Source organism: Phyllostomus hastatus, unplaced genomic scaffold (assembly GCF_019186645.2).
Source record: "Phyllostomus hastatus isolate PE091 unplaced genomic scaffold, TTU_PhHast_1.1 phas_contig_210, whole genome shotgun sequence".
Classification (NCBI taxonomy): domain Eukaryota; kingdom Metazoa; phylum Chordata; class Mammalia; order Chiroptera; family Phyllostomidae; genus Phyllostomus; species Phyllostomus hastatus.
Window position 1 is genome coordinate 15,478,530 of NW_025333737.1, and position 19,518 is coordinate 15,498,047.

At 47.9% G+C, this 19,518-nt stretch overlaps 1 protein-coding gene across 1 annotated transcript in view; it reads right to left on the reverse strand.

Annotated features, from left to right (window-relative positions):
* Positions 1 to 19,518, reverse strand: part of ITGB3 (integrin subunit beta 3) — a 45,586-nt gene that overhangs the window by 18,122 nt on the left and 7,946 nt on the right. The window contains exons 2-7 of the mRNA XM_045836704.1: positions 14,643 to 14,728; positions 4,430 to 4,625; positions 3,764 to 4,016; positions 2,878 to 3,040; positions 1,849 to 2,010; positions 242 to 337 (exon numbers count right to left, since the gene is read on the reverse strand). Of these exons, the coding sequence (XP_045692660.1) occupies positions 242 to 337; positions 1,849 to 2,010; positions 2,878 to 3,040; positions 3,764 to 4,016; positions 4,430 to 4,625; positions 14,643 to 14,728 (956 nt within the window). The remainder of the gene's footprint in view (positions 1 to 241; positions 338 to 1,848; positions 2,011 to 2,877; positions 3,041 to 3,763; positions 4,017 to 4,429; positions 4,626 to 14,642; positions 14,729 to 19,518) is intronic.

The window sequence follows — 19,518 nt, forward strand, 5'->3', positions numbered from 1 at the left end:
CACTGAGCAAAATTAGACAACATCCCTCACCCCGGAGAACTGTTCCCCTTCCCACTGCAAACATCTGCACACCCACCCTGCTAGGTTTAAGGCGGGGGAGGAATCATTAGCTCCTGGGAACAGGTTGTTGGAGGGCCTTTCCTGGTTGAGAACTACGGTCATTGCTGGTCCCTGAGAGAGGTCCACCCATCACAGGCCCCCCTTCCCACTCCCAGTCCAGAAAGCCTGACGGCACAGTTACCTGGTAGAGATTGACTACCCCTTCAGTCACTGCAAAGATCAGATTGATGTTCTTCTGGGAGAGCTTCTCGGTCATCAGCCCCAGAGAGGGATAATCCTATGAAAAGGGAGGATGTGGAGGTTTGTTAAAGAAGTCCATTTGCATCCATCCCTGGACCCTAAGCCTCAGAACTTGGCTGACTTGAGCCATGGCCCAGACAGCCAAAGGGGGTAACCAGCAGCACAAACCCAGTTGTGAACTCCAGGAATAGAGGCAGAGGTACAGGCTGGGGGTGTCAAAACAAAGCACTTCTTTCTTCCTACTCAAGTCTGAGGCATTCATACCATGGAGCAGCTTCCATGGGCCACATACTGTTAGGCCTTGTTGTTTTGTAGCTTCCTCCTGTTTTGCTTTGACTTGGTGCTTGGCAATCTTCCACCAAGTGGTCCTTCCAACCTTCCTTTCCAGTCATCACTCAGCTCTCTCCCTCTTCCACTCACCGCTGACCTGGCCCATTCTCTCTCTCCCACCTGGAGCAGCCTTCTTTTTGGTAATCCTGCTCCTGCCTAGGGACCCACTTCTGATCCCATTTTCTCCAGGAGGCCTTCCTTGACCACCCCAGCTCATGATGAGCTTACCTCCTTTGAATACATGAAGACTTTCTTGACTATGCTGCCCATTTAACACTAACCATGCATCTGGTGTTACTGGTAACACATCTCAACTAAACCAAAACTCCTTATGGGTAGGACCTCCATATAGTCTCTTTATCTCCCTCAGCCCCTGGTAAGGAGCCTTTCATAGGTCAGGAGTCCCTGGGACCCCAGCCCTTGCAGAGAAGTCATGAGGTCATCCAGCTCGGGCTGCTGCCTTTGTACAGGTGCACCTTGAAGCCACCTAGACCAGGCAAGTTGTTCTGTTGTCTTTAAGAAGTTAAAGAGTTTGCACCTCCCCCAAGATACCCAGAGTATCAGCATTCTGAGGGTCTCTGCACCAGCATTTTGTACATGTTCTTTAGGGCATACGTCAATTTCTCCTGTTTCAATTTAAACTCCTTTCCTCTTACTTAACCCTCTATGGCCATAGAAAACAACTTATAGAATGTAGCTAAATCATCCTTCAGCCTTCTTTCTTTTGAGCCAAATGATTCTGAGCCCTTAAACCTTTCCTCACAGGACCAGCTCTCCATGCTTTTGACGATTTTTTGCCTCTTTTTTTTTGCCACTTCTTTTTTGCCACTACTCCTGGCATTCCACCTCCTTCCAATAACCACAAGTGAGCACGGTATTCCCAGAAGGGGCTCATCCCCACACAGGAGACAAGAAGGCCTGTTTTCCAGCTGGACCTGCAGACGTCCTTCGGGTCCATTCTGGGTGCTGTGACGCTCCTGCTGGTGCTGGAGGCAGTGGAAATAGTGGTAACACTGATCACAGCCAGGGCCGTTTCTAGGGATTGTACAGGTTGTGCCCTGAATGAGGATGTCTGGCTGGGGGAGAGGGCAGGCTGAAATGAGGCCTGAGCCCTGCCGGGAGGAAGGGCTGCCACTTTCTAATTTGCACAAAGACTCTGACTAGACAGGGCAGCTGGCCACAGTGAATAGGGACCAGAGGTCATGTCAAGAATCTCACCATGGTCGTGGAAGCAGAGTAATGGTTGTCACTGCCAACATGACACTGCCCATCGTTGGGCTGGATGATGCCTGCCAGCCTTCCGTCCAGTGCTATGTGGGTCTTGGCGTCAGTGGTAAACACCAGCAAGTGGGACGCATCATTCCTCCAGCCAATCTTCTCCTGTTTAAAAAAAAAAGGCAAAAGAGAGAAAGTAATGTTAGCTGTGTCATTGGCAGAAAACAAAGGCCCATGGACATCCCTACCCAAAGGTCTGAACAGGTCATCTTGGTGAAGGGCCTCAGTCCCAGTCCTTGAAACACAAGCTGAAACTTCCCAACTCAGGGGTTTCTGTTCTCTTAGAAAACAGTCTCTGCCCTGGCAGGTGTGGCTGCAGGGACTGAGTGCCAGCCTGCGAACCAAGAGTTCACCGGTTCAATTCCCAGTCAAGGCACATGCCTGGGTTGAGGGTCAGGTCCTCATTTAGGGGCATGTGAGAGGCAGCTGATCGATGTCTCTCTCTCACATCAATGTTTCTCTCCCTCTCTTTCTCCCTCCCTTGCCTTTTCTCTAAAAATAAATTAATAAAATAGTTTTTAAAAAAGAAAACAGTCTCATTGTTTCAAGCAGCTGAGAGACACCTGATTCAGTTCCAAGTGAAACTCTTCCAGTGATAATCATATGGCCCACCTAGACCCCCACCTGCATCTGCACAGCTGGGCTGGGCTAGCAGAAATCCTTTCTGAACATCTTCCTGCTTTGCTGTGGCTAAGTTAACCCAGCTTGACTCTGATTCACTTCCAGAGAAGATGAGAAAATGCTCTATCCAGAGAACGTATGGTACTATGAGGTTTAAAAGACGGTCAACTCTGGTCAGGGAGTGGATACAAGCAAAGGATGCTTATCAGGAGCAATCTATTGCTTATTGAGTATGAAGCTCTGCTTAGTTCCCATCTCTTATTTCATACAGAAGTTCCCACAGTTGAGCCACTCCCTTCCCCACTTGATCTGCACTCACTACTCCTGGCATTCCATGTCCTCCAAACTCACGTCACAGACTGTAGCCTGCATGATGGCATCAAAGCCACCCTCTGGGCCATCTCGATTGCGTGACACACTCTGCTTCTTCACCTCCTCATTGAAGCGGGTCACCTGGTCAGTTAGCGTCAGCACATGTTTGTAGCCAAACATGGGCAAACAGGAGGTCTTCATTCTGGGAAGGGAAGGAGATAATTTAAGCAGGCAGCCTAAAAAAGGCTGCATGGGGACTGGGAGGGAACAAGAAGGGGACAAATATGGACAGTGGTATGCCCATCCAGTTCTCTACAACCACAGTTACCCAGACAGTTCAGACTCCAAAGCCCTCAAATTACCACATTGACCTTACCCCCAGCTAGCCTAGAGGATAAGAGAGTAAGCTGCAAAAGGAGATTGCCTTAGTTCAAATCCCAGCTCCTGTACTTATAAGTCATGGGACCCTAGGCAAGTTTCTCTACACTTAACCTCTAAAAACGGGAAACGAGAGTGCATAGCTCCTAAGAGATGTTGTGGGTTAACTTAAAGGAGTTAACATGTAAAGCACTCAGAGTGAGGCTCTTGTTGTTGCTATCATCTTTCATTTAATACTTTTCTAAAGTGACAGTGCAACAATAAAGCAAAAATTTCACCAATAAAAATGTCCCTGAGCCATCAATAAATTGATAGATCTGGATCCCAAGAGTCTGTTACTTTGAGTCATAGAAGTTGTGGCAGGTACTACACTTCAGGCTATAAAAGGCTGGAACTATATCCCACCCCGAATCCCATAGCACTCACATGCCTCTACATAGAAGGTACTTCTGTAAATATTTGATTTAATTAGAAAAGTCACAGTTGTTGCTTCCACAAGCCTGTCTTTACCCCCATGCTCAGCTTTGACTTCTGGAGGAGGACTTACTCATAGCAGGGGTTCTGGAGGGCCTCTGGTGGGGAGATGTACATGTATGGTGACGCAGGCTTGTCCACAAAGGCCCCAAAGCCAATCCGCAGGTTACTGGTGAGCTTGCGCATCTCGGAGGCCAGCTTGGTACCCAGGTTCTGGATGTTCCCCAGATCATCCTTCATAGAGTAAGACAGGTCCATCAAGTAGTAGATGTCAACAGGGTAATCCTCCACCTGCCGGACTTGGACGGAGAAACTCTTCGAATCATCTAGAAGGCAGAAGGGTGTTAGTTTTTCTCTTCTTCTAAGACTTAATAGGTTGATTTGGACACGGTTAGGGTTAATTAACTTCTTGATCAAACCAGACTTGAAAACCCTGGCATTAGGGGAAAGAAGGAACAAACATTTTTTGAGTATCTACTGTGTTAGAAGGGTTGAATAACTTGCCCAGGGTCAAATAGCTAATATAAGGGAGAGTCAAGATTCAAACTCAGATCTTCTGACTCTAAGTTCTAACAGCTTCTGTTTTCTCCCATTCTCCTGCCCACGCCTTTCTCCACACTCTTCTCTTCTGGCCCCATTTCCATTGTGAGCTACTTCCCCAAGGCTTTCTGATCAGACCTGCACCTCGTGCCCTGCGCCCATCTGTCTGGCATCTCCCAGAGATGAGCTCCATCCCTACCTGGCCGGAGCCGGAGTGCAATCCTCTGGGGACTGACTTGTGTGATCTGGGAGCTGTCTCCAGAGCCTTTGTCGCTGAGAGGCCTGGCCTCCAGGATGATGGCCTCACTGATGGGGAACTCGATGGACTCCAGGGCACAGTTATCCTTCAGCAGATTCTCCTTCAGGTCACAGCGGGGCGAGCCCAGAGGCAGGGTCTGTAAGACAGGAGCACGAGGCACAGCCCTGTGGTTGGAGCTATGGTGGTTCTCTGCCTCCTGCGGGCTCTGCTCCTTCCCAGTGGCCTAGAGCTTACTTAGCATTTTGGAGCTAAACCAACTTGTATGGTCCATTATACAGAAGGAGGGAACTGAGGCAATGGAGAGGTTGGGTGAGTACCTGTTCATGGATTTGTAGTTAGGAAGAGAGCCACTGCATGTAATGACTGTTAAACTACTGCTTTTCTTTTTTAAATTATGCATTATTGATTATGCTATTATAGTTGTCCTGATTTTTTCCTCTTGCCCCCCTCTACCCAACAGCCCCTACTCTTTCAAGCAATCCCTACACCTTTGTTCATGTCCATGGGTCATGTGTATAAATTGTTTGGCTATTCCATTTCCTATACTGTACTTTACATCCCTATGGCTATTCTGGAACTGCCTATTTGTACTTCTTAATCCCCTCACCTCTTCACCCATTCTCCCACACCCCTCTCCCATCTGGCAACCATCAAAACACTCTCTGTAAACATGATTCTGTCTCTGTTCTCTTGTTTGCTTAGTTTGTTTTTTGATTCAATTGTTGATAGATTTGTATTTTTTGCCATTTTATTATTCATAGTTTTGATCTTCTTTTTCTTAAATATGTCCCTTTAACATTTCATATAATGATGGTTTGGTGATGATGAACCCCTTCAATCTTTTTTTGTCTGGGAAGCTCTTTATCTGCCCTTTGATTCTAAATGATAGCTTTGCTGGGTAGAGCAATCTTGGCTGGAGTTCCCTGCTTTTCATGACTTTGAATAATTCTTGTTAATCCCTTCTAGACAGCAAAGTATCTTTTGAGAAATCAGTTGAAAGTATTATGGGAATTCCTTTCAGGTAACTAACTTCTTTTCTCTTGCTGCTTTTAAGATTCTCTCTTTATCTTTAACCTTTGGCATTTTAATTATGATGTGTCTTGGAGTGAGCCTCTTTGTATCCATTTTGTTTGGGACTCTGGGCTTCCTGGATTTGTATATCTATCTCCTTCACCAAATTAGGGAAATTTTCTTTCATTATTTTTTCAAGTAGATTTCCAATTTCTTGCTCTTTCTCTTCTCCTTCTGGCACCCCCATAATGTGAATGTTGGGCCTCTTGAAGTTGTCCCAGAAGCTGCTTATAGTATCCTCAGTTTTTTGGATTCTTTTTTTCTTCTTGTTGTTCTGATTGGTTGTTTCTTGCTTCCTTATGTTCCACATCATTGATTTGATTCTCATCTTCATCCACTCTGTTATTGTTTCCCTATAAATTGTTCTTTATTTCAATTTGTGAATACTTTGTTTCTGACTGGATCTTTTTTATGCTGTTGAGGTTCTAAGTTCCTTGAGCATCCTTATAACCAGTGTTTTGAACTCGGCATCTGATAGATGTGTTTATCTTCATTTCATTTAGCTCTTTTTTTCTAGAATTTTGATCTATTCTTTCATTTGGGCCATGTTACTTTGTATCCTCATTTTGGCAGTATCCCTGTGTTTGTTTTTATGTATTAGGTAGAACTGCTTTGACTCAATGTCTTGGTAGTGTGGCCTAATGTAGTTGATGTCCTGTATGGTCCAGTGGCACAGGCTCCCCTATCACCCAAGCTGGGTAATCAAGGTGCACCCTTCATGTGGGCTGAGTACACCCTCCTCTTGTAGTTGAGTCTTGGTTGCTGTTGGCAGGTCATTGGGAGGGATTCACCCAGGCCAGTCAGCTGCAAGGATTGGCTGTGACTACTTACCACCAATCTCTACCCTCTGTGGAGGATCAGCTGTGCAGGGGCAGGGTGGCAGTGCTCCAAAGTGATCTGTAGCTGTCCATTGGGTGTGCTGGCCCTCGGGTTTCTGGGTGGTGCAGGGCAAGGTCAGCCCCTACCTGTGTTTTGCCTGGGGCCACCCTGCATGAGTTATAAAGCAATCTGAGATGTCTGCTACTTGTGCTGGGCTTGGAGATTCCCAGGGGAAGCCAAGCTGTGAATCTAGGCTGGCTGCTGCTAGTGCAGTGTGTGGGGCCCACTGAGGCCAGCTGTTGCTTATTTGAGAGGACTTGGGATGGTGTGAAGTGTGAGCTAAGACCAGTGATTCATATAGAAAAGCGCTTGGGTGGGGGAGAGTCTCTGGGGATCTCCAAGGTGGGTCAAACAGTGTTACCCAGGTTGATGGAGTCTCAGCTATGGCACCAGCTTGCCAGCTCTGTGGGGGCAGGGTTTAGAAAAGGGACAATGGCCTCTGCTCATCTTGATGCCAGACACTTCAGCTCCTCCCTTTATGCCACTGGTGCCTTTCAAGCTGTTACCCTGGTGTAGGAGCTCAGAGGGAATGAGTCTGAGTGGGTGAGAGTGTGTGTGTTCTTTAAGAGGAACTGCTTGGGGCTCCAGAAGTTTCTTCCACAGACTCAATCCCTACTGGATTTTGGAGCCAGAAGTTGTGGGGACTTAACTTCCTAACATTGGAACCCTGGGCTGAGGAGACTGATGTGGGGCTGGGACTCCTCACTCCCAAGATTTCCCTCCCAACTGTTCATGCACCACATGAGGGTGAGGAACAAGTCCATTCTGCATCTGTGCCCCTCCTACCAGTCTGGATGGATGTGGTTTCTTTAATTGCATAGTTGTCAGACTTCCATTCGTCTCAATTTCTGATGGTTCTGAGTGATGGTAGTTCTATATTTAGTTATAATTTTGATGTGTTGTGCAAAGAGGTAAGCCATGCCTGCCTACACTGCCATCTTGACCAGAAGTCCATACTGTTTTTCAAATTCTGAAGTACAACCCACTTTGGGTCCCAAAAAACAATGTAGTGGGTCTTAACCATCTATTTATCAAATAGAATGCAATAGAATAGAATAGAATAGAATAGAGTAGAAATAAGTATATAAATAGTAAAAGTAAGCATTGTTTTGTGAAACATTTATATATTGGAGGTTGGAGTATAACATATAATAAATAATGATACACAGTGTATTTCTTTCTGGAGGTCAGGGTCAAAACTGTTTGGAAGCCAGTGTGTTAAGACACTGGCTAGGACATGAGATCCCTGAGGGCGGGGAATGTTACCTTGCTATTCCCAGCACCCCACCCAGGACTTACCACAGAGGCATGGGGAGCAGCAGCAGGGAGTAGGGGCTAAGTGCACAAGAGTAGATTGGCTGAGACTACGTCTCAGCATTGCCTCTTACTTGCCAGTTACTAATGTGAGTCACCTAAAGTCTCCAAGAGACTTTGTTTCCTCAGCTATAATGTGAAGATCATAAAAGCCCCAGCTTCCCAAGGATGTTATGCAGGACTGAATAAGACAATACATGTAAAACACATAGCCTGCCACAGGGTAAGTATTCATTGAATGTTAGCTATTATTACGAGATGCTCTATAAATAATTTATGGATAAATTGATCTTGAATAAGCTTCACAAGCTTGGGCAAACCCCATGATGCCGGGCCACTGGCCAGAGCCTATGCTATCACTTTAAACCTCCTCGCTCGTGCTGGACAAAGAGCCAGCCGAGCACCCTTCCAAACCCTGGCGTGTCTCTCACAACCCCCTGGAGCTCCGTGTGTGTTCACACCTGAGTATGAATGGGGGACATCTGCACGGGGCAGAATATGGGAAATCAGGAGCCCAGTTCAACCCTGGGTCTGCCACTAACTAGACATGTGCCCTCAAAGAAGTCACTTCACTCCTGTTAGCCTCCTTTGCCTCACCTATTAGATGACGTGGTGTTTTCAGTCCCTTCCTGTTCTGACATTCAGCAAATTTAGCCAGCACTGTATGGGCACAAGTCCACGAGGGCTCCTTGCCAGGTTTGGGGGACTGGCAGGAAAGCTGGAAAACCCCACCCTGGGCCTATTTCACAACATCTAGGCTTCCGGCCCTCAAACCACCACCCACCTCCACCCACCCCCTCTTACAACCAGCTGAACAAGCCATACCAACACCCCAGAACAACTAGTGTTAACAGTTATTGAGCACTTACTGCATGGCAGGCACTGTGATAAGCACATTGTTTGGGTTACGGCAATCTTCCTGGTTACCGTCCTGTAATGCTGGATTGATTACCATCTTATAAGTGAGGAACCTGAGGCTGGGACGCTTTGCAAATGAGGAACCCAATCTTACAGGCAAGAAACCTAAGGCCTGGAGAAGTTAAAGTACTTGCCCAAATCTACAGAGCTGGGAAGGGGCAGAAGTGAGATGCTAATTAGACTGTCTGACTGCAATTATCCTCACAAAACAATTAAGTTTCATTATGTTCTGCATAGAGTGAGAATCAAGGCAGAGAAGCAGAAATGTGGAAGTGAGAGGCCCAGGAGGAGCCACACCTGAGAATGCCCCAGGTAGGGGACAGAATGCAAGATGCAGAGGTGGGAGGTGTGGGAAGGCTAGATAACGTTCTGCCTGCTCAGGCCCCTTAGGTGATGGGAGTCATATTTCCAGAAGAGGGGTTGGGCCACAAGGGGCTAACCGTGTTCTAAAAATCAGAACTTTGTCCCTGGCCAGGTAGCTCGGTTGGTTGAGTCTCATCCAAATATGCCAAGGTTGTGGGTTCAGTCCAGGTCAGGGCACATACAAGAATAAACCAATGAATGCATAAATAAGTGGAACAACAAATTGATGTTTCTCTCTCTCTCTCAAAAATCAATAAATTAAAAAAAATTAAAAATCAGGACTCTGTAGCCCAAAGCCCCTTGCAATGCTCAAGGTCCCTCTCTCCTGCCCAGTCCTCCTCTGACAGGCCAAAGAGCTTCCCGACGTGGATGGGAAGGAGAACAATGCCAGAGGGCTCCACACTGAATGTCTGTGTCCACCCAGAAGTCCTATGTTAAACCCTAAACCCCAAGGTGATGGTATTAGGAGGTGTGTCTCGGGAGATGATTAGGTCACGAGGTGGAGCCCTCTTGTATGGGATTAGTGCCCTTACAGACAAGCCCCAGAGAGCTCCCTGGACTCTTCTGCCATGAGAGGACAGAGCAAGAAGATGGCCATCTGTGACGCAGACAGTATGGTCTTGATCTTGGACCAGAACTGTAAGAAATAAATGTTTTTTTGTGAAGCCACCCCATCTGTGGTATTTTTGTTATATCAGCCTGAGTGGACTAAGACAAATGGCCTGAGGACCACCCTGGCCCAAGGCAAAAGGTGGAGGGAGCTTTTGGAAGGCAGTAGGTTCCTTCTTTCTCTCTCAGCTTCCCCAGCATGCAGCGGAGAACAGCATCAGTAATGGGAAACAGTGTGTGAGACTCAACCTCCCTGACTCAGGAGATTCCAACAGGGACAGCACAGGTCCTCCAAACCTCCAAGAGAAATGAAGACCACCCTCAGCACCCAACTCTGGCCCTGGACAGAATGACACAGGGCAGGAAGCATGAGCACTTTGCATTTTTGTGCCCAAACTCCTGTCTCCGGCCCTGCCTACCCCTCCCGAAGCTTCTCCCTCAGGAAGCTGTCTCTCTTTTGCTCAGAAAACTCCCTACCTTATCTCTGGCTCCAGTTGCCCACTGAGCCCCAGGGAGAAACGTTTCCAAAAAAGGAAATGATTGTGTAGACCAAGATGCACCGAGGAGCTGAGCCTTTCCAGGACTAAGGCAGATGCTGAAGGAAAAAGGGAAGGGCAAGGCCATCCTGCATCTTCAAGTTGCATCAGCAAAGACAGAGAAGGTTTAGAGTTTGGAGGGGGGCTTCTTGAATCCATTTTCTAATGTGAGAGTGCTTATTAGAAGAAAGTTTGAAGTGCTAAGTCTTGCTGACAGTCCTTATGGTTTGTTTATGAATTTCCTTAGAAATATAAACACTAACAAACAAAAGCTGTCTCCATCCCTCCCTTTGTGGTCACTGGCATCAGAGGTCAGGAACGTAGCAGGCCTGCCCCTCAGCCAAGCTCTCCCTGAAAGCCTTCTGTCCCTGAAGAATACCAACGCAGTGACCTCAGCACACTTGGGCAACATTCCCTCTCTTAATAATGTGGGTTGAGTAGGTAAGAAGAATGTCTCCAGGTTACTCAGAGAGGAACTGGAGGGAGGGGGGAAGAATATTAAAGTCCCCGTTCCCAGTGAAACCAGATGTTACACAAAAAGGGCAAAAATAACCAAGACCCAGGGGAAGGCTGAGCAGAGAGGTGGGAGGTTCCGGCCAACGTGCTCTGTGAGCTGACTGCCTCCCTCTCCTGGGAGAGTGACACACACTCTCACTCCCGTTCTCCATTCATCCCATTTTGGAAAATTGGGAAAGTACAGTGTGATAACTGTAATTATCCACTTACCTCGTGGGGTTGCTTGAGATAAAATGAGACTGTGGATGTGAACTATTTTAAAAATATAAAAATCTCAACCTAAGTCAAATATATTCAAATACTTTTGTTATGATAGAAACAAATAAATGCAAATAGAAGGTGATTCTTTTCTTTCTTTCTTTCTTTTTTAATCCTCACCCGAGAATACATTTATTGATATTTTAGAGAGAGAGGAAGCCGGGGAGAGAGAGAAACATCAGTCGGTTGCTTCCTGTAGGAGGCTCAACCAGGGATAGAGCCTACAACCTTCCGGTGTATGGGGTGATGCTCCAACCAGCCGAGCCACCCGGCTGGGGCAGAAGGTGACTCTTCTCTACTAGTACCTTCATGCCACCCTCTGCTCTTGGAGGACAAAGCATAGTATGTCCTGGTACTTACTTTTCCCCCAGAGAGCTATTAAACACCCCCCCCAACCCAAACAAATCAACACTCTTCTCTAGATTGATGTCCAGTGACAACAAGAAAACACTTGAATGTGCAAAGAAAGAAGTGTGGAGGAGACAGAAAGGAGGAGATGAAAAGGAAAGCATTTTAGTTCATGGGTGTATTCACACCCTATTGTTTCAGAGCGGGGGGAACACTTTTAATATTATGTATTTTCTTGTAATAACAAGTTAGAGCAAAACTCTCAAGATGAACATTTATCCTCCAGATTAAAAACAAAAAAGGTAGAAAGAACAAGAAAAGCAGCAGAGAAGTAAGCATAAAGTCATGTTAGAAGCTAAAAAGGAATTAAATAGTGGCCTAAGCCTTTCCTCTGTAGATACATAGAAGAAAATAAGAAGTAATTCCTATGGGAGTCTTCTCCTTTGCTGGCCCAAATCCCTTCTTCTTCTCCTTCTCCTTCCCCTTCTCCTTCTCCTTCTCCTTCTTCTTCTTCATCCATGGAAGTCAAGTAGAGTGTGAGCTGGTCTACCTTCTGATGTGCCCTCAAGGTGATATAAAAATTCCTAGTATTTCCCTCCACCTTAGGGTTGCCAAATTTAGCAAATACTTGGAATAGTCTCACACTAAAAATTATTTGTTGTTTAATTAAAATTTAACTGGGTGTCCTGTATTTTATCTGGCAACTTTAACTCCGCCTCCATCCACCATGACCCCAGTGATCAGCCCTATCAATTAGCAGTATTTGCCAAACTTGCTATCCTAACAACCCATTCTGATGAAATAGGTACAGGGTTCATCCTGGGAACCTTTGTATGTAACAAATATCTGAGGTAATTCTCACCACTGGATAAGTTTGGGAAGGTTTAGATTCCAATATGGCACCAGTGAGGCCGAGACCATAAGTTGAATCTCTGTATGAGGTGGGCTTCTTTGCTAGATTCACAGCTCATGAACGACACACCGCCCCAACCCGTGTCAGTGTCCAACCCTCCCCAAGAACACACCCCACGCAATGGGCCCAGAACTTTGCACTCATCCACATTGGCTATGTTTTCCTATAACGGGGCCAATGCTTGCTATACACACCCAGAGCTGCTGTCCTCTAGGACCAAGGGAACGCTGAGCCCAACCAGTTGTTTTTCCAGAGGCTGCCAATCCTGCCGACAGCAGCCAAGGTAGGGAGGGCAGAAGCAAAGGCTCTCCAGGGTCAATTAATCAACAAATCACATTCAAAATGGCCCACACGGCTCACTTTTGGTTTTTTAAATCAACAGCCAAGACACTTTTAGCAGTTAAACTCAGCCTGTGTTGGGGGAAGCCGCCAGGGGAGAAAAATAGTTACCATGCTCACGATTCCCACCTCCCATTCCTCCCTGGCTGACGCGTTCTGTCCCGCAAGGGGCAAATACTCTGCACCCTTCCCCCCCTGCTCCTCCCCTCTTCTCTTTCCCTCTCCTCCCCTTCTCCCTCTTGCTCAGAGACAGTTGTAGCCATTCACTAAACCCTTGACCTCTCCCACTTTCCTGTTTATATCCCATTCTCTCTTCAATTCCACCCCCCATTCCTTGGCTGGTCCTACTTTATGTTTTGATCCTACCCCACACCTCCCCTGCCCTGCCCTCCCCTGGTATCCCCTAGGGGGCAAAATTCACCATGGTCATCCATAGAAAATCTGTATTTGCATCTCCAAAATCTGGTCATGAGACATAGGGGCTGCACCTAGTCAGGCCTCAGCCACATGAATGTTCCCTTTGTAGATCAAGAGAAACAACAGATACTCCAAGAATATGTTTTCTTTTTCCTCAGACTCCTTGGGGCCACAGTAGTCTCCATTTTCTCTCAGTTTGGCCATCCCTCTGCTCCAGCCAGCTTCAGGCCATCCATCCCATAAGGGACCCTCCCTATCAGCCTTCCCTTCTTCCAGGAGTCAGCTGCGGAATTCCCACCTCCTTATAAGAGAAGCTTGATAATATCAGGATGGTGACCGAGGGAAGGAGGGTATGGCAAATGAGGAGGGAAGAGACCATATCACACTTGAGCAGCCTGCTCAGCCCAGAGGGGTGGAGAACCTGCGGGGGTGGAGGGAAAGGGCTCACCCATCCCCCTCCGCACCCCCCCCCCGCCCCCCGTCCCCCCAGGCCCAGGGAAGGTTTCATTTGCTAAATGAAGTCAATGTGGCCCAGATGTTGGGCAGCTGCCTCTGGAAGCAGTTCCCGTGCTGAATTGCACACAGGCCAAAGCAGTGTGTTGAGCTGGCCTCTGCCTCTGGCAGTCCTCTCTACAGGCAAAAACACAGCCTCCCACTCCCACCCACCTACCCACCCACCCACCCCTACCACCCCCAGCCTGCCAGGGAAGTTGCCTTTTTAGGAAACTCAGTAGATTGGGAAGAGAGACAGACAGAGAGAATGAGGGCCTGGGTTACAGCAGTTGAAAAACTGCAGCGGGCAGGAACACGCTGCCGTGACAGGGACGGCGCCTCAGCTGGCTGAGACACAGCCAGGCCAGGAGCTCAGGTAACCACCTGCCAGGGCCAGGCCAGTGACTCAGCCTCAGACTGTAATCACTGGAAACTCTCCAGCCACACTCACCCCCCCACCCCGGCCCATCCCGGCCGCCACCACCACCAGGCCTTGCCAGCTCCACATTCCCGTCCCAGCCACAAACACAGCCATTCCCTCAGACACACTCATTCCCTAGGGCCCCAGACACAACAAACCCTCTGCCTAGACTCAGCTAACCCTTTCCTGTCACCCTCTGATCCTCATCAGATGCCCTCATTGACACCTAGGAGAGGGAAGGAAGAAGAAAGGGAAGAGAAAGAGAAAAAGGCAGCCCAATTATCAGAGAGGAAGGGAAACAGAAAAGACCTTCTGATGAAACATCCCCCCACACAAGAGCAAGATCTTCTTTGATTTGCCTTTTTAAAAATTATGGCATGTCTATGAACCAGCCTCACCTGTGTGCCTATAACCCTCTCCGGCCTCTCCTTTGCAGACCTGAGGCCCTGCTTCCCTGGGGTAGCAGCAAGCAAGAAGCAAGCGAAGTGTGCTAAAGGGTGGTAATGGCTACTATGAGTCCAGGAGGGATAACAAAATTGGCCAGAGCCGTGCGCCATTCGGTGGGCCCCGGATGGCACTCCAGCAACATCCCCAAGACAGCTCACTTCAGCATCCATCAGTGGGAACGCTTCACCCTAGTTTTGTGCAGAAGGGACAGGGGGCTTGTGTATTTAGGAGGGAGAACCTGTCCCATGGGCGTGTACCCTCACAAACACAGGCACGGCTGGGGAATAAGTAAGGTTAGGTGCTGTTCCTTACCTCGTCCGAGCACCAGGCACACATGGGACTCACGGCCAGACACTGCTGGCAGGAGCTCACGCCTCGTGTGGTGCAGATGTTCGGCCCTGCAACAGAGAGGCAGAAGCATTAGCTCTGATCTGACTTGACAAAATAATGGGCCTGCCCCATTCTCCCCAGCTTTCCCAAATGCCCAAGTTTATAGCTCTCAGATACACACAGGCACACCCCAACCAGACCTTGGATGTTTACCCAACACAGGCTGTTTGATAAAAAGGAGAATGAGGAAGGCTGGGAAAGACCCACCACTGACCTCCCTCCCTCCATGAGGCCATAGGTCAGGGTGTCAAACTCATTTTCGCCAGGGGCCACATCAGCCTTGCGGTTGCCGTCAAAGGACCGAATGTAATTTTAGGACTGTATAAATGTTAACTACTCTTTAACTACGGGCGAGGAGCTCGGTGCTGCCACTGGCTAGAAACAAGGTGCCAGCCTGGATTTGGCCCGCGGGCCTTGTGTTTGCCACCTGTGCCATAGGCGATAGAGCAAGGCAGAGTCATCAGCCCAAGTGTCAGCTCATAACCAATGGAAAGGATTGAATGAACAACTGGTTTGACGCCTACATTGTGCAACTGAAAATCTGAGGTCTAGAGTAATGACAATTTATCCAATTGTTCTGGGGATATATTCACAGTCACTACAAAGGGGATCCAAAGTCCCGGTGCACTAACATTAACATACAGCCTAACTACTGGGGGGCAGGGGCAGCCATGGCAGTGTTTCCCTGGTAGGCCAGGGAAAAGCAAATCTTCTGGAACTGTATCAGACTTCCCAACACATACATCTTAGGATCCAAGCATGGAATGCTCCAGGAAGAACTGCAGAAATGTTAGAAAAGGCCGACTGATATAAGCTGGAAGAACGTGGACTTTTGGAATTGGAAAGCCTGTATTTGATGTCTGAATGCTCTTCCTACTTGCCGCGTCATGACCTTGGGCAATTCAATGAATTGATGTGAAATGATAATATCCATCTCACAGGATTTGTGCATGAGTTCTGTGAGGTAAGGGAGAAGCACTTGGTATGCTACAACATGCCACTCAAATGTGGACAGTCTTCATACTGTCAGAGGACAGAGAAAAATCAGGAGGGTGAGCAGGGACAACCAGAGGGGCCAAAAAAGCCTTGGAAAGCCCAGCCTGGAAGAAGACTTGAGGCTTTTGCTTGGACAGAAGCCCCCTTCCTCTGTGCTTTCCCTAGCTCAGGTAAGCCTGGCCTCAGCCCTTCAATGCCCCCTAGGAATGCCTTTTCCAATACAAGAGGCAAATGAGAAAGACCCATTGTTCCCCATGACCCACTTATGCTGTCAGTTCCTTTGTCTAGTTTTCTAAAGTGGCTCCTTTGCCTTCCCATCGACAACTGCCACCAAGGGCAGGTCACTGGGATGCAGTGGCTGAAAGTATTGATTCATCGGAAGTCTCTGTGACTGGGCCATGCTGATTCAATGAGCTGCTGCTCTGAGGCCACCCCTCCCTCCTGAGCATGTGGAAGGGGTTTGGTCTTCTGTTTCCAGTCATTCACAAGGCCTGTGCCTGTGTTCCTGTTCAGTCTCAGTGGCCCAGACTCCATCCTGCTGGAGAAGGAGGGATCTTCATCAGAACTTTGTCCTTGCCAAAACCAAACATCTCCTACTATCCCTTTCCTCTGACAGTTTAGCCAGAGGGGGCGGGGGGTCGGGGGGGACTGGCCCTGGTTCTCACAGGGTGATTATAAGGGTTCAACGAACCAATCTCTGTCACTCTGAGCACAAGAACTGGCACACGCAAAGTGCTTAACAAATGCTCCTGCCGATGCTGTTGTTTTTGTTGTCGCTGTTTTATCCTGAGTCCCGAGCTGTTTAAGACAGGTGGACGTTTCACTTTTCTTTTCCTCCTGAAGACACCATTCTACAGGACAGCTGAGTGTGCTTCAAGCACAGGGGTGGTGAGGGCATGGGGCCAGAAAGCATCAGGCTAGGGGACAACAGTCAGTGTCAGATCTGGCTTCTAAATGGAACTAGGAATGTTGGTGTTCAAAAAAGCCAAGCCAGGAGGGACAGCCAAGGAGAGAAGGCCAGTTAGAAACAACAGACGAGAGCGGCCAAGAAGCATGCCTGGAAAGTAGAAGCAGGAGGCTCTGGCTTGGCACCTCAGCCCCATTCACAGGACCAGAAGAGAGACAAAGGGTGGGGAAAGTGGAGAAAAATGGAAAACAAGGAAGGGAGTTGGAACCAGTGGAAATCACCATGCGTCAATGCGTGCTATTGTGAGGACATGCTGTCCAATGAGACAGGATGTCAGAGTGCAGAAATGGGCCACCCTCGTGAGGCCAGGGGACTTCAGGAGAGGGCTGTCAGAGGGAGAGGTGTTTAGTGGGAAGGGAGGATGATAAGTACGGCAAACAGTCTGACACCTCTCTGACCATCTGCCAGAGAGGAGCCCTGGCCTGCCCCTGACCTTTGACTAATCACTAATTAGGTCCATGGGGACACAGCGGACTCAGGCTGCGCCTGATTTGCCAGCGCAGTCACCTGGCTGGGTGAGTCATCCAAAAACAAAACACCTCATGTTAACTGCTGTATGGATGCATGAGTGGTTTCTCTAGAGCAAGTTGCTAAAAAAGATTATTTTATTTTTGTTCTTTCATTCAATGTAGCAGCAACTCAGTAACTCAAGGAAGGGGAAGGAGACAGAAAGGTGGAGCTCAGGGTAACACACACCTCCAGGAAGCACTGCTCTAAGCAGTAGCAAATCCAAACCACTGTGCAGGATGCATCCTGATTTCAGAGATTTAAGAATATTTTTTAGCCCTGGCTGGTATGGCTCAGTGGATTGAGTGACAGCCTGAAAACCAAAGGGTTGCGGGTTCGATTCCTTTGAAACCAAAGGGTCAGAGCACATGCCTGGATTGCGGGCCACGTCCCCAGTAGGGGTACAAGAGAGGCAACCACACCTTGATGTTTCTCTCTTTCTCCCTCCCTTCCCCTCTCTAAATAAATAAATAAAATCTTTTTAAAAATTAAAAAAATATTTCAAAGTGCATCAGAGCCAACTAAATATAACATTTAACATCAGAAGGCATTTGTGTATAATTTGCCTCCACCAATATTAAAATGTGTTATGGTTTGAGCGATGTCCCCAAAGAGATATGTTGAAGTCCTAATCCCCCCCCCACCCCCCGCCCAGTACCTAGGATCATGACCTTATTTGGAAACAGAGTCCTTGGAGATGTAATCAAAATAAAATCATTAGGGTGGGCCCTAATCCAATAAGGCTGATGTCCTTATAAGAGGAAAACACTACATGAAGACAGAGACACAGAGGGAGAACGCCACGTGACGACAGAGGCCGGGACTGCTGTGTTGGAACTGGAGGGCAAGGAACGCCAAGGACTGCGGGCCGCCAGCAGAGGACAGGAGGATGCAAGGAAGGATTGATTCTCTCCAGTCTCAAAGGGAGCATGGCCTTGCTGACACCTTGATTTCAGATTTCTAGGCTCTGGAGAGAATACATTTCTGTTGTCTTAAGCCCCCCCAGTTATGGCAGCCCTAAGAACTTAATGCAGAATGGATTTGCATTTTCACAGCAAATATGACATGACTTCGAGGAACATGGCCCTGAAATACTCTGCATAATTGGGAAAAGTCAGCCCGGAATAAAATCTTTGCTATGGTTAATCCATCTGTGGACATTGGAAAAGTGGCTGGTTTTACACTTTTCTCCACATATACATAAATGGTGTCAGCATTCATTCATTCACTCACTCATTCATTCACTCGACAACTCTTCATTGAGCACCTAACTGTGCCCCGCACTCTCCTAGGCACTGGAGACACGTTGGAGACCTAAACAAACCTCCTGCTCTTGTGGAGCTTAAATTTTAATGAGGAAGATGAAAACAAAAACATACACCACCAAACTATCGTTTCAAAAAGTACAGGGACAGACCCCACCAATGCCACTGTTTGAAAATAGAGCAGCATAAAGGAATGAGAGGAGAGAGTCTCCTTTAGAGAAAGGGGTCAGGAAAGACCTCTCTGAGTTAACATCTGAAAATGACATAGAGAAGGAAGTCACGGGAAAATCTAGGGGATAAGATTATAGAAAAGAGCATGGCAAGAGCTAGATGGACCACGGCCTCCTAAAGAAATAGTAGGAAGAGAGGGGAGGGAGGAGAGAGGCACCGAGGGGGTTGGAGGTACAGTCAGGGACCGTAAGTAATACCAGGAAACTGTCACCATGGTAGGGAGGATGGCTTTCACTCTGCATGTGGTGGGAAGCCACGGAGGAGTTTGAGCAGAAGTGAGCAGAAAAAAGATCAATCATCCTAACTACTGGGGGTGAGGGGCAAGACCAGAAAGAGACCAATTAGGAAGCTATTACAATAATCCAGGCAACAGGGGCTCTGGATGGTAGTGGTGTCGATAGTGTGGTCAGACCCCAGATATGTTTGGGGACTCGCTGATGAATGGCATGTGAGGCATGATGGAAAGATGGGAAGGATTTTGCCCTGAGCAAGTAAATCTCCTTGGACAAAGTTCAGATGTTTTGATCACTGGTTATACCCTTTTGCTGACCCTTTAGCCAGTAGACCCTGCCCTTGTAAGCGAAGCCAGATCATGTCTGGTTACCATCTTCAACTGGATTAGTTAGATAGCCATGTGCTGAACACTCCATAAAGCCCATCCTCAGATAGAGTCCTGTCTTCTGTATGGTTGTGCTAACACCAGCCCCTGGGAAACACTGTAAGGGCAGAGGTCATGGAACAATGAACACACTCATCGTGTCTAGAACAGTGGGAGTAGTGGGCAAAGCATACAGACCCTGGCAGGCAGGACAAGTCTGAAGCCACGTTTACC